The sequence below is a fragment of the Muntiacus reevesi genome, chromosome 21 (assembly GCF_963930625.1).
Source record: "Muntiacus reevesi chromosome 21, mMunRee1.1, whole genome shotgun sequence".
NCBI lineage: Eukaryota > Metazoa > Chordata > Mammalia > Artiodactyla > Cervidae > Muntiacus > Muntiacus reevesi.
The window spans coordinates 18,054,978-18,070,734 of record NC_089269.1 but is presented as its reverse complement, the minus strand read 5'-3'; the positions used below and the strand labels follow the sequence as shown (position 1 = coordinate 18,070,734).

Here is a 15,757-nt window from a genome sequence, read left to right as displayed (position 1 = left end):
CAGTTCAGTCGTTCAGTTCTGTCTCTTTGTGACCCCATGAATCGCAGCACGCCAGGCCTCTCTGTCCATCACCATCTCCAAGAGTCCACCCAAACCCATGTCCATTGAGTTGGTGATGCCATCCAACCATCTCATCCTCTGTCGTCCTCCTCTCTTCCTGCCCTCAATCTTTCCCAGCATCAGGGTCTTTTCAAATGAGTCAGCTCTTCGCATCAGGTGGCCAAAGTATTGGAGCTTCAGCTTCATCAGTCCTTCCAGTGAACACCCAGGACTGATCTCCTTTAGAATGGAATGGTTGGATCTCCTTGCAGTCCAAGGAACTCTCAAGAGTCTTCTCCAACACCACAGTTCAAAAGCATCAATTCTTCAGTGCTCAATTTTCTTTACAGTTCAACTGTCACATCCTTATATGACTACTGGTAAAACCATAACCTTGACTAGACGAACCTTTGTTGACAAAGTAATGTCTCTGCTTTTCAATATGCTGTCTAGGTTGGTCATAACTTTCCTTGCAAGGAGTAAGCATCTTTTAATTTCATGGCTGCATTCACCATCTGCAGTGATTTTGGAGCCCAGAAAAATAAAGTCAGCCACTGTTTCCACTGTTTCCCCATCTATTTGCCATGAAGTGATTGGACCGGATGTCATGACCTGTTTTCTGAATGTTGAGCTTTAAGCCAAATTTTTCATTCTCCTCTTTCACTTTCATCAAGAGGCTCTTTAGTTCTTCTTCACTTTCTGCCGTAGGGGTGGTGTCATCTGCATAGCTGAGGTTATGGATATTTCTCCCAGCAATCTTGATTCCAGCTTGTGCTTCCTCCAGCCCAGCGTTTCTCATGATGTACTCTGTATATAAATTTAATAAGCAGGGTGACAATATACAGCCTTGACGTAATCCTTTTCCTTTTTGGAACCAGTCTGTTGTTCCACGTCCAGTTCTAACTGTTGCTTCCTGACCTGCATACAGGTTTCTCAAGAGGCAGGTCAGTTGGTCTGGTATTCTCATCTCTTTCAGAATTTTCCACAGTTTATTGTGATCCTCATAGTCAAAGGTTTGGCATAGTCTATAAAGCAGAAATAGGTATTTTTCTGGCTCTCTTGCTTTTTCGATGATCCAGTGGATGTTGGAAATTTGATCTCTGGTTCCTCTGCCTTTTCTAAAATCAACTTGAACATCTGGAAGTTCATGGTTCACATATTACTGAAGCCTGGCTTGGAGAATTTTGAGCATTACTTTGCTAGCATGTGAGATGAGTGCAATTGTGTGGTAGTTTGAGCATTCTTTAGCATTGCCTTTCTGTGGGATTGGAATGAAAACTGACCTTTTCCAGTCCTGTGGCCACTGCTGAGTTTTCCAAATTTGCTGACATATTGAGTGCAGCACTTTCACAGCATCATCTTTTAGGATCTGAAATAGCTCAACTGGAATTCCTTCACCTCCACCAGCTTTGTTCATAGTGATGCTTCCTAAGACCCACTTGACTTCACATTCCAGGGTGTCTGGCTCTAGGTGAGTGATCACACCATCGTGATTATCTGGGTCGTGAAGACCTTTTTTGTACAGTATTTCTGTGTATTCTTGCCACCTCTTCTTAATAGCTTCTGTTACATCCATACCATTTCTGTCCTTTTTTGAGCCCATGTTTCCACGAAATGTTTCCTTGATATCTCTAAATTTTTTGAAGAAATCTCTAGTCTTTCCCATTCTATTGTTTTCCTCTATTTCTTTACACTGATCACTGAGGAAGGCTTTCTTATCTCTCCTTGCTATTCTTTGGAACTCTGCATTCAAATGGGTATATCTTTCCTTTTCTCCTTTGCTTTTGCTCCCTTCTTTTCACAGCTATTTGTAAGGCCTCCTCAGACAGCTATTTTGCTTTTTTGCATTTCATTTTCTTGGGGATGGTCTTGATTCTTGTTTCTTGTACAATGTCACAAAACTCTGTCCATAGTTCATCAGGCACTCTATCTATCAGATCTAGTCCCTTAAGTCTATTTCTCACTTCCACTGTATAGTCATAAGGGATTTGATTTAGGTTATACCTGAATGATCTAGTGGTTTTCTCCACTTTCTTCAATTTCAGTCTGAAGTTGTCAATAAGAAGTTCATGATCTGAGCCACAATCAGCTCCCAGTCTTGTTTTTGTTGACTGTATAGAGCTTCTCCATCTATGGCTGCAAAGAATATAATCAGTCTGATTTTGGTGTTGACCATCTGGTGATGTCCGTGTGTAGAGTCTTCTCTTGTGTTGTTGAAAGAGGCTGTTTGCTATGACCAGTGCGTTCTCTTGGCAAAACTCTATTAGCTTTTGCCCTGCTTCATTCTGTACTCCAAGGCTAAATTTCCCTGTTACTCCAGGTGGTTCTTGACTTCCTACTTTTGCATTCCACTCCCCTAAAATGAAAAGGACATCTTTTTTGTATGTTATTTCTAGAAGGTCTTGTAGGTCTTCATAGAACTGTTCAACTTCAGCTTCTTCAGCATTACTAGTCAGGGCATAGAATTGGATTACCGTGATATTGAATGCTTTGCCTTGGAAACAAACAGCGATCATTCTGTCGTTTTTGAGACTGCATCCAAGTACTGCATTTTGGACTCTTTTGATGACAATGATGGCTCCTCCATTTCTTCTAAGGGATTCCTGCCCACAGTAGTAGACATTATGGTCATCTGAGTTAAAATCACCCATTCCAGGGCATCTTAGTTTGCTGATTCCTAGCATGTCGATGTTCACTCTTGTCATCTCCTGTTTGACCATTTCCAATTTGCCTTGATTCATGGACCTAAGATTGCAGGTTCCTATGCAATATTGCTCTTTACAGCATCGAACCTGCCCCAGAGTTTGTTCAAATTCATGTCCATTGAGTGGTGATGCTATCGAACGATCTCATCTTCTGCTGCATAACCCCTTCTTTCACCTCAGTCTTTCCCAGCATCGGGTTCTTTTCCAATTGTAGGCTCTTCACATCAGGTGACCAAAGTATTGGAGCTTCACCTTCAGCAGCAGTCCTTCTGATGAATATTCAGGGTTGATTTCCTTAAGGGTTGACTGGTTTGATTTCCTTGCTGCCCTCAAGACTCTCAAGAGTCTTCTCTAGCACTGCAATTTGAAACCATCCATTCTTCAGTACTCAGCCTTCTTTTAATCCAACTGTCACACCTGCACATGACTGCTGGTAAAACCATAGCTTTGACCATCAGGCCCTGTGTCAGGGAAGTGATGTCTGTTTTTTTAATACCCTGTCTGGGTTTGTCATAGCTTTCCTTCTAAGGAGCAACTGTCTTTTAATTTCATGGCTGCGGTCACTGTCCATAGTGATTTTGGAGCCTAAGAAAGTCAAATCTGTCTTGTTTCATTCTATACCTTCTAATCCCTATCAGACAGCACACATTGTTTTGACCAGCCAATCTATCTTTAGTGCCCACCTCAAAGCCAGTTCAAGGGGACCGAGTAAGGATTCCCTTATTGTTTTCCTGACTGTAAACCCCTTCACCTTTATACACTTTTTTCTCCTATTTAAAAGCAGTGAGACTAGACAGTAAATAAAGCACGTGAAAGACATTGAGAACAATATCCAACCAGACTTCTCACAGTGTTTTTTCGCCAAAAGGTTTCTATTTATATCTCAACCTAATTGGGTTGGAACACTGCAAAACGTGTTCGATTTCAAACACTTTTCGAAGCTCATCTGTGCTACATAGCTCTTTGACTAGAAAGTATTTTGAAATTAAGGAACTGAGATATTTTCTATTACAAATCAAAACTATTTGGAAATCAAACTATTAGAATATGAAATCTGGTAAGAGATCATTTGTATCTTTGGCATATAATCTGGCATGAGGCAGTCATTAAAGAATTAGTCTATCTATATATTCCCACCTAACCTTAAATATAATTACCGGACTCTTTTTTGTTAAAATTGATCATTGTAAATGCAAAATTTTCAGCAATTAAAATAGACTTTTCATATTATGCATTGTTACTAAAACTCAGACTACAATGTATTTGTACACCACAATTCTATCTGCTCTGACATTTAAACAGTACCCCTTAGACTGTGATTAGGTCTCCAATATTTTTGTAAGAGGAAAGCATTAGTAACTAATGTTCCTGCCTGTATGATTGTGATAATTAAGACATTGTATTGCAAGGTTAGAGTGATGTCTCTGGATCAGTGTATCCAGAGACATTACTCACAGCAGGTTGACTTTCAAATTCCATTAGCTTTCTCTTCTTATCTCAATTACGCTACACTGAGATTGCTATACAACTGATCACAGCAGACTGAAGGTTTATATCATGGCCAGTTTCAGTCTAACAGTCATTACTTTAATGTGGCTAGAATTCCTAGGTTGTGTTGTTCTTATTTATTTATGAACAAAAGACACTTTATAAGCCTCAAATAAGTCCTTTTGAAAAGCATTTTGATGCCAGTTTTCTTCTCTATTAGGCTATATATTGATGGTTGATTTTCAATACTATTCAGAAGACAAAATAGAACTGTTGTTAGTTAATATTTTAAGTTTACAAGAACATTGAATCTGTATAGCATGTTAAGATCTCAGGTGGCTTTAAATAAATCTATATTATTTAATCATCATAGCAATATTGTGAGATAACCAGTGCAGACATGTTTATGTTTAATAGATCAGAGGATCAGAATCATGAGTAATGCTGCTAATTTTGTGTTGCCTCATTCAAGTTAAATAGAGTGCACTAAAAATTCAATTTCTGAGTGAATGCAATAGATTTAATTAATCTCTCACACTTAATTTTAATTGACAATGCAGTGCAATTCTTTTTGGTTTAACTTTTCTCCTTTGAGTAGAAACCAAATGCTAGTGTGATTAATCTAGTCTTTTTCCCCCTCATCATTATCATCAGAGAAAACTTAAGGGTATAGCTCTTTAGTGAACAACCTACCTTCCAATGAGTAATTTACTAAATTTACTAAATCACATTTTCCTTGCCTCAAACACTTTTTTCCTCTGGTTATTAATATTGAAATTAAATCATCCATTCATCTTAGCTTGTGGAGTGACATATATTCATCATTTAGTACATATTCAACTATTACATACACACAAAACATTGAATCACTTAAATCCCTAAAGACATTACAAATCTGATCTAATAGCTTATGAATACTGGCCCTGCAGATTCTACTATGCAAATCTCTGAGTGTAAATCACCTGATGAGAAGTCACCTGATGACTGACAGAACCAACAACTGCAGTAGGTGTGTCTTTATCAGAATGAATGTTGGTAACATACTTTAAAGGTGAGGATGTATTCTCATCTTTTCAAAAATTCTTTAACATGATTTAATCTGAAATTCTGGACTTCCCAGGTGTCACTCGTGGTAAAGAATCTGCCTGACAATGCAGGGGATACAAGAGACATGGGTTTGAGCCCTGGGTAGGGAAGATCCCTTGGAGAAGGAAATGGCAAACCACTCCAGTATCCTTGCCTGGGAAATCCCATGCACAGAGGAGCCTGGTGGGCTACAGTCAATGGAGTTGAAGAGTTGGACTCGACTGAGCAACTGAGCTCAATCTAAAATATTATCTGTAACATTAACTGGTAAATGTTTTTAAAGAATCATTTTTCAGAGATAACTTCAATACAATTAAGCATACTGTTAATTTCCAAACTGATATCTGAGGAAATAATTTCATTATGGAAATTACACTATGCAATCTATGCAACAAATTTCTCCTCCTTTAACCTAAATATAATTACTTCTCACTGGGATTAACTTATTGTGAAGGGAAAAAAGTTTAATCATTAAGGAATTCCAATGTAATAAATTAAGTTTATAGGGTTTTTTTTGTGTGTTTCTTTCTTTCTTTCTTTTTTTTTTTTTTTTTTGCTTGTTTGTTTTTACTCACAAAACTTAGAGAATCTGACTTTGAGAATTTTATCTTTTTTAACTTAATGATTAGAAATTTTTCTTATACTCATCTTGTATATTTTTCATCTAACCAGATATCTTTTAAAATCAGTCCTTGAAAATTCAGAATTCTAACATCAATCACATATAATTCTTTTTCTTAACATTTTATAAGTTTAGTGTTTCCTTTGTAAGACAATAAGTGGGATGATTTAAGAAAGGGTGGTGCTTTTCATGCATCATGAAACACTTTATTGACAGCATGTGGACATGTACTTTGCCTATATTAACGTTATGTTTTGACTTGTGAATATATGGAACCCTTCAAAATAAGTCTCTCTTATTATATTTATTGATTCACCTTCTCTAGTTCATGTTAATAATACCTTCATATTTTATGTAAATTTCTTCTGCATCTTCCATTAATCAATCATGGGGTTATTTTCTAATTTAGAAAAAGGGTGTGGTAAAGCTATAGTTTCCACTATTTAACAGATTGACAATCAACACAATCCCTTTGTTATTAAAGTAACTTTTTATATTTTAATCCACTTCAAATTAATACTTTCTGGGCTTAAAATAAATCATTTGCCTTTCTCTTTTAAGATATTCAAAATGCAGCCACATTCTTGTTATATTTTATCTTCACCAGATTTAATAATTAGCAGAAAATTCTGAGCAAAATTATTGAAGCCTTTGGATAACAATACTTTCTTTAAATAAGTACAAATTTACACAGGTCTGATTATAATACACATTTTTACTTTGGTTTTTCCTCAAACTGGTAGCTAAGCATTTTATTCATTATGTATAAGTACACAATTTATACAGTATTTAAAAATTACAGATTACAGAATAGTATATTTGGCCAGGGGCAGTATGATATGTAAAAAATATGTTTCACTATGGAATCATATTTAACTAATTTATAGTGAAATCATGTGTCAATTTGTCAAATTTAATGGTCTTTGCAATTATTTTGATTTCTTGCTTGCATTAGTGTTTCCTACTTTGCATTTTTATAGTGTCCTCTTTAAATCTGAAATTATTCTGTCAGTATATTGAATATAATATATTTATAAACAAACATAAACAGTTTAAAAAAAAGTCATAGAAACTTTTGGTCCCTTACCTTTCCCTATTATTTCTTTTCTTTGTAATACCCTTCTTATATGAATCGTACACAGATAATGAGAATGAGCAGAGTTGTGTTTTTTAACATGTTGTCATTTCAGCAACACACACAATGTCAATTTGACAGAGTAAAATAGAATTCATTCCTTTTAACTGTGTTTGTGTACCTGTGTTTTGTTTTGTTTTTTTTCAGTCAATTTACTGGATTCAAAAACCATTCAAGGGGAGCTGGGCTGGATCTCCTATCCATCACATGGGGTGAGTTTGGTTAACTTTTGAAAGGAACACAATTCTGTGCATTGCCTTTCTTAGAGATTAGGATTATTGGGAACAGGAACTCCTACACTTCTGATGAAAAATTTCATTTATCACTGTAGTCAATACATGGACTAACACAGCTTAATATTTGTGTCCAGTGGAACTATTGAGCATTTGGAAGTTTTTTTTTTTTCCTCTTCTGAATTTATCCATAGCTTGAATGAACTAAAATAAGTGGTTTGACTATTACTGTCATGATGCAAATGATCTAGGCGTGATACCTAACATCTTTTTGTGATGCAGTCAGAATCAGTGAGTTGAGAAGAGACTTCACAAATTTTAAGTGATGTGGAAAATGTGTATTTGGAGATGGTCGCCTCTAGAGTTGTAGCCTTAAAATCAACTGTGGAGACAATTCCAAGTAGAATAGGATGTATTTGTCAAGACTATAAACCTGTGTTGCCTTCATTCCTTTGCTTAAAATGTCTTCAATTTGTCTAGGTCAGTTTAAAATTAGGCATTTTATTTACAAAATATATATATATGCTTGCTAAGTCGTTCAGTCATGTCCAACTCCTTGCGACCCTTTGAGCTATATAGCCCACCAGGCTCTTTTGTCCATGGGATTCTCCAGGAAAGAATACTGGAGTGGGTTGCCATGCCCTTCTCCAGAGGATCTTCCCAACCCAGGGACCGAACTGTCTCTCATATCTCTTGCATAGACAGGTGGTTTCTTTACCCTTGGGAAACCAGGAAAAATATGACTGCCTTTAAATTCTAAGCTTTGTATATACCTTTAACATTATGAAACAAGACACAGGTTACTAAAGTATATGCCATTTTGGGACCGGAATGTTTATGATAATTCTTTTTTTTTAAATATTTTTTATGATAATTCTTTGTGTGAGAAAAGTTTTCCTTTTCTTTTTTTAATGGAAGGATAATTGCTCTACAGTATTTTGTGGTTTTCTGTCATACATTCTTTCTTTCAGAAGAAAAAGAGGCTCATACATTTGGAAAATTCTTCTTCCTAAAAAACTACAAAAAATGCCTAAACACATCTGTTTTGTTTCCAAGGATAGCTTGTAGAAAATACAAAGTGCTATTTAGAAATAGTTTTTGTAGGAAAAAAGGTATATATTCCTATTTATTTTATTCCTACATCGTCCTCTTTTCAAAGAAGTTATAATTACTTTGACTTGGTGTTCAGTCTTTAAATTTCTGTGCCTAAACATACTAATTTTTACTAGCAGCTTCTTCCTCACCAACGGATGTTTTGCATCAGGGATACTTCATCTGTCTGTCATCTTGTATCTGCTTCTCTTTCTGGTGCACCTTGATATTGACATAATGCCAAAACCTATCACATAATCAGGTCTTAGTTTGTGGCTCAGAAAGGGAGAGTATGAAGTAAGCCAGCATTTGGTTTTCCCATAGGTGCAAAAGGAATCAAATGGTTAAGATAAAGCACATCCTGGGTAGTTATAACAAATGAGTAGAAACTCAGGTTTGAGCTGGAAAACTGATTTAAAACTCATTGCCCAACTCATACTCCACTATAATGTTGACTTTAGAAATATGAGTTTTTCATTACTCCATAAGATAACATATCATAGAAGATATGATTGCTGTCTAAGAAGGTATGAAAAGCAAAACCTTACTAATTCTTTACACCTATAAATATAAATAGAATATATCTTTAAAAAATAAAAAATTAACAAATTAACTTAAATATCAAAGCAGCAGTTTACTTCTCTCTTTTTTATTTCTGCTTTAAAGAAGGTATAAGGAAAACTTGTTTCTCCATGTTGAATATTTGGGGAAATGAATTCATTTACCTTGCTTATCTCGTAGATTTTATGATGAACAAAGTTAACACTTTCATTTCCAGATATATGGGGGATGGGGAAGGGTGTTCTAGAACCCTGCCATGTAAAGTGTGCATGCACCAATCTGCAGCGTCGGCATGTGGGGGATTCTCAGAAATTCAGCCCCACCCCAGACTTTCTGAGTCAGAATCTGCTTCTTAACATGGCCTCAGGTGATTCACATTAAAGCACATTAAATTTAAGAAACACTCCTCAGGGTACGGGTAACTTGTCTCTTGACTTTTCCCATCTCTTGCCCAATTTCCCACTTCCTTTCTCCTAGGAATCACTTATGGTTTTCTCATGAACAGCTTTCAGTCTCTCCTTCAGCCTCAGAAAGCTGACCTCAGGCACTCTGGCCTCCTCTTCATGGCTTTTCAGATGCATTAAATGGCCTTAAAATAGCTGGCCACCCTCTCCAAGCTTATCATTAAAACTAGCAGGGAGATGAAAAACATCTCCCTGGCAGATAGTGATGCCTATAATACCTTAAGTCCCCAAAGATTTAGTAAACGAGAAAAGGAAAAATCAAATATGTAAATTATTGTCCTGGGTTGATTTGTAGCACATTTTTTCTTTTAATCTTCTCCCCTCCACATGTTATGTTAACCATAATGTCCATGAGGAAATAGTAGCACTAATTTAGAAAATGTGATGTTAATATTAATTTCTTTTTGAGATACTGATGATATTCTTGACTGGAAACTCTATGGTCAGTTGACGTTTGGGATTTAACATCTTCTCTTGTATGATTGTTTGTGCCTGTAGATTCAATTTATTATTTTTATTGCCTAATCATTGCCATTTTCAATTTGACTAGGATATAAGAATTTTGTGTTTGTTTTAGTTTAAAAGGAATAGATAGTTAAATCAGTAGTGCTATATATGCCTCAGGGTTTTCCATAAAAAATGAAGTGATAGCTGGAAATAAGTTTGAACTAGTTATTGTTTTAATTAATTAACCCTAATAAGTAGAAGTGCATCTGTTTTCAGGTTAACTAAAATATAAACTTTGGAGGAAAAAATTATAATGATGTCACAGCATACTTAATCACTTAAATATCCTACTCGCTTCTGGTTTTGTTTTGTTTTTCTGAGAACATGCATGTTCTACTCTCTTAGAAAATTTCAGTATTGTGATACTGTGTTATCAGTTGTAGTCACCAGGTACTACATTAGATCCTCAGTCCTACCTCCCCAGCTGACAGTGTGTATCATCTTACCGACCCCTTCCTATTTCCCCCACCCTCACCTCTTGGCAACCACTTTTCTATTTGTTTCTGTGAGTATGACTTGACAAGCGGCATAGAAAAGCTGGCACTTTTGATTTAGGGAAATGGTTCTCAATTGATGAAGGGGTAGGTAAGTGGGGAGGCGATTTTGATTTTGCCCCATGGGGATATATGTCTGGAGATATGCTGGCTGTCACAACTGGGTAGGCAGGACGCAACAGGCATCTAGTGTGGAAACGAGGGGTCCTACTTAACATCTTACAAAGAACATGACAGCTTCCTACAACTCAGAATGACCTGGTGCAAAATGACAGCTTCCAGGTTGAGAAGCCCTTACTCAGGGAGTGGATACTGGTGATCCATCAGGAGATGTGGTCACTGAAAAGACCTTAAGGGTAGTCAGCAACTTCTTTAAGTCCCAGCCATACTTCCATCAGAAGCTCTAAATGCCAAACCTTTTTAAATATAAGTTTTAAGAAATAGACCAATAGTTCTTTCCAAATTTGAAATGTCTTTCATGTAATGATTACATCACCCGAGCTATGTAAAATTATTATTTGGGGGAAAATTGCCAAGAGAGGCTCATTCCTTCATATATAGTCTTTTCTATTCCTATTCATTCTCTTCCTCAGAGATATATTCACACGTAAAACCTTAGAATTGACTTACGTTATTTTCTTGGGAGGATTATTTCTCTATTTTTAAATAGTACTTCATATCTTAAAGGAAACCTGGTAGAAAAGTATGCTATTGTGTTAATTGCTCAGTCATGTCTGACTCTTTGCAACCTCATGGATTGTTGCCTGTCCATGGAATTCTCCAGGCAAAAATACTGGAGTGGGTTGCCGTTCCCTTCTCCAGGAGATCTTCCTGACCCAGGGATCAAAACCAGGTCTCTTGCATTGCAAGTAGATTCTTTATCATCTGAGCTCTCAGTTTGATACTATGTTATTAGGAATGGATAAAAAGGTCTGTGAAGAAGTTTAATGAAACTTTGGTGTTCTCTAATGAATTTCATGGAAATATTACTCAACTGAAATTATCAAGAAGGTCATGATAATTCATTATAATTCATTTTCAGTAAAAAGTTTTCTTTGACATAGATATTTTCTGGTACTAAGTTTGTTCACTTTAGTAAAGCAAACAAGCAATTAGCCTTCTCTGGCCCTATAAACTATGAATTACATCAATAACATTTGAATTTGGGGCTTAATTATTGAGAAGTGTTAGTAAATAAGTCAGTAGTTTAAATATTTTTTTGATTTAGGGAATAATCAACATATATCGAAGCCCATACATATTGTTGGATTGTAATATAGAAAAAATCTATAGTTTACACATGACTAGTACTTAAATTGATTGGTCGATTGAAATGTCTTAGTCTGTGTATGATTACAGAGACGAGATTAGTAGGAAGTAGGCTACATAGTTTTCACTTAGGATAATATTGGTAAGATGGTTAAGCAGTACAAAGGAATCAAGAACTTTGATTCAATTAAATAAACTCAACTAAGGAGAAGAAAATGAAGAGAGATTTGAGGGAGGGGTGGGGTAAAATTAAAAGTCTCAAAATCAGCAATTGTAAATTAAAAAAAAATTAAACCACCTCCATCTTTCAATTCTTTTAGGTACTTTTTGATAAAGATTTTCCTAGCTATTTATTGCTGACTTAACAGTGATAATGCACTTAAATAGAAAACAGTCTTCTTGCAAATAGAGACCCCATTGGTTGCTCACCCAATATTTGTTCCCTGGTTTTTCTTTGCTGATGGAACACTGAAACGGTTCATGTTTTCACCCTCCTATGTGTTCCTTTCGAAAATGACCCCTCTATTACTTTGCAGGGTGAGTATTGATTTATCTGAGAGCAAATCATGATAATTAAGTCATTTTTCCAGTGTTGGTTTAGGCAAGAGTATGCAAAGCCAGTGAGACTGGACCAGGACCCCAGTGACTTTGGGAACGTTTCCTTCCAATAAAAAGTTAGGAGGAGGTCTCTGTGACAGTCTAGAGGGGTGGGATGGGTTGGGAGGTTGGAAGGAGGTTCAAGAAGGAGGGAACATATGTATACTTATGGCTAATTCATGTTCTCCTATGGCCAAAACCAACACAATATTATAATTGTGGTCCTCCAATTAAAAAAAAAAAAAAAAAAAAAAAAAAAACGTGGGGGGAGGCCAGGTGCTTTGGGCCTCTGAGTTTGCTCTGTGATGGCCCAGAGTCCAGTCTGGAGGACCTGCACTCCCTTAATGGCCAGAAAGGTAGAGCCAGAGAGCATTAGATAGGCCATCCAGGAACCTTGACACCTCAGAACCACTAAGTTATGTGGAGGCATATGTTTTCCTTATTGAATCCACTCTTTTTGTATTTCTCATACTTTCCAGGTAAAGATATCCTGATAGGATGTAATGCTTTATCTCCTGGTCAGACACCCTGATTTCTCAATCAAGGCTATGGCAATGCATAATTCTATCCTACAATGTTATCTGTATTTTCCCAGGTTGTCTTTTTCTGTGCTTTAAGATAATGTCAAAGATAACAGGAAGGATAGTAAAATAGAATAAGCACATCATGTAGAATCAGCACATCTGCATTTGGATTCTGGCTGTATCTTTTATTGCTGCATGAGCTAATGCAGGCCTATTAACCTTCATTAGTATTTATCCTCACATTTAATTGAGGCATAATAGTAATTTCTAAGTCACAGCACTTTAGAGTAAATGATAGTTGGGCAAGTGAGATGTTCCTATATATCCAACTATATCTATCTATCTATCATCTATCTATCTATCTGTCTATATACACAAATGTATGTAAAAGAGGTATACTGATATCATTTCTTAATCTTAGATAAATTTTACAATTTTTCCATTCTAATCCAAACCCGCTAAATTCATTAACTGTCGTTGTTCAGTTGCGCAGTCATGTCCAACTCTTTGCCACCCCATAGACTGCAGCATGCCAGGCTTCCCTGTCCTTCACCATCTCCCAGAGCTTGCTCAGACTCATGTCCATTGAGTTGGTGATGCCATCCAACCATTTGTCCTCTGTCGTCCCCTTCTCCTCCTGCCTTCAATCTTTCCCAACATGAGGGTCTTTTCCGTGAATCGGCTGTTTACATCAGGTGGCCAAAGTATTGAAGCTTCAGCTTCAGCATCAGTCCTTCTAATGAATAGTCAATTCATTGATACGTCTGCTTTAATCTCAGTCTACACCATGTCTTAGACTTGAATTTTGGAAAAGGAAAGTTGATAGTATTACCTGGGGTGCCAATTAATACCGCTTCTCAATTAAGAACTCAAAATACTTCCATTAACAGCACATGATTGCTATTTCATTGAATATGCACAGGTCAAAGTTTGCATATAATCTTGAAATACATTTTGAATTGAAAGAATCAAAATAAGGGTTAGAATTTCCTCAAAATATTAATATTTCTTCTTCAGGGATACCTTCTAGCTCTCATATGCCACCCTCCTGCCGCCCCCAAGACTAGGATATGACACCTATTAGCTCTTCTGCCTTGTTCTTTGTTGTACCGCCTCAGTTTGTAGTTCTACGTGATTGCAGTTATTTCATTGATATTTATCTCAGCCTGGAAACAGGAAGTTCTTTGACACTAATTCCCATTTCATGAAATTCCCCCTGTTTTTCTCCCATTTAAGGTTCTTAGATTAATGGCCCATAAATTTAAATTACCTGGATAAGTAAATAATGAAAGCTTCCCAATACAAGGGAGGATAATGAAACTAACACCGATTTTGCATTTGTTGAGAAAAATTTGATGTTCCAATCTGTTGTTTTAGATGGGGTCTGTTAATGATTTCACTCTCTTTTCAATGGCATAACTTAAGTAAAATTACACATACTATAGTGTATATATTATATATGTATGAGTATATATTACAGATGTATTTGTGTAATATATAAATGTGCATATATAATAGTATAGATATACATCTATATCTATATTACATATATTAATTTTTGTACTAGCAAATCTACTTAGTAGAAAATACTAAGTATTTAGTATTTAGAAATTCTACAAGCCTATGCATTGGAAGTTAACTGAAAAAGAAAAGTAGCTTAAGATAGCTCTATATTGAAAATTATATAGGCTGTTGTCTAGGGGTAAAAATCTGGTATCCTGCAAATAAATTCCAATTACCTAAAACTAGAAATATTTAGAATTGAGTGAATCATCAAGAATAATGGAAATAATAAAAATATTCTCTAAAGTCTCTAATATAGTATAATTTGCCTTCAGTATTGGAATTATTGCTATTTGTGAAGTCTGGATTCTAGAAGTCTTACCTACTGGATTTCTACCTTTCATTTTGTGAATGGTGTCTGAAATGCAGAAAGAATATGTTGACAACTGGGTGTCAATGATAACCACCTGGGACTCTGGCTTTGTGAATCACAATCCAAATTCTCTTCGTATGCTGAATAGTCCATCCAAGAAAATAAAATTTTTGACATGTGATTCTTGGTCATTTAAAATTTTTCTGCCTAACATGAGCAATGCTATATATTTTATATATGTCACTTTCACCCACTGTGCTGACCTTTCAAGGAAAGTTGTCTGATGAATTAGAAAAATATGACAAAGTTTTATAGGTATTTTTTAACCTCTCCTTGAAGTAAAATACATTATAAAATAAGGGGGAAGGTGAATAAGTGATAGAAATAAACAAAAATAGAATTTATTCTAGCAATATTAAATTTATAAAATTTAAAATGCTATCTTGTATCTGTTTTATCAGAAGTGATGTTAGTGTTTAAAGAAAAAGAAATATTTTTCATTGATAATGTTGTATATTTCTGTATGAATCCTCCTTTCTGTATCAAAACAATGCTTGTTTGTATTTTGGGGATTGAATTAGAATTTTTAAAGTGTGACATGTGATATACTTTTTTTTTTCTTTTTTGCTTTGATGTATAGCTTTGTTGGGCTTATAGGAAAGGAGACTTGAAACATATTGGAATGGGTTTTCTTTATTTCAGCTTTACCCATAAATTTGTGCTTTGTGATATTTAACATTTAAATGATAGTAGTCATTTAACATAAATAACTACAAAGTTAATAAGAAGCTAAGATACACAAATAATTTTCATGTCTAATTTGAATGTTTAAATATTTAATAAATGTATTATGTTGCTTTCATATTTGTTTTTTAAAAAATTTCAATTTGGAAGTAAAGTTTTGCTTCTCGTGATTTTTCATATTGATAGCATTTTATAAAAATAACTTTCTTAGCACCAAAATATTTTATTTTGCGCAACTTCAAGTGAAAGTACTTTCTTAATAAAAAGGAATTATTAAAATAAGAATAACCAAAATATAGATATTAAACTTAAAAAAAGAAT

The 15,757-nt window shown here is 35.3% G+C and overlaps 1 protein-coding gene across 2 annotated transcripts in view; it reads left to right on the top strand.

Moving 5' to 3' along the window:
- The window catches only part of EPHA3 (EPH receptor A3), a 387,238-nt gene that overhangs the window by 17,017 nt on the left and 354,464 nt on the right, over positions 1-15,757 (top strand). For both annotated transcript variants that reach the window (XM_065913656.1, XM_065913655.1), the window contains exon 2: positions 7,223-7,287. In XM_065913656.1, the coding sequence (XP_065769728.1) occupies positions 7,223-7,287 (65 nt within the window). The remainder of the gene's footprint in view (positions 1-7,222; positions 7,288-15,757) is intronic.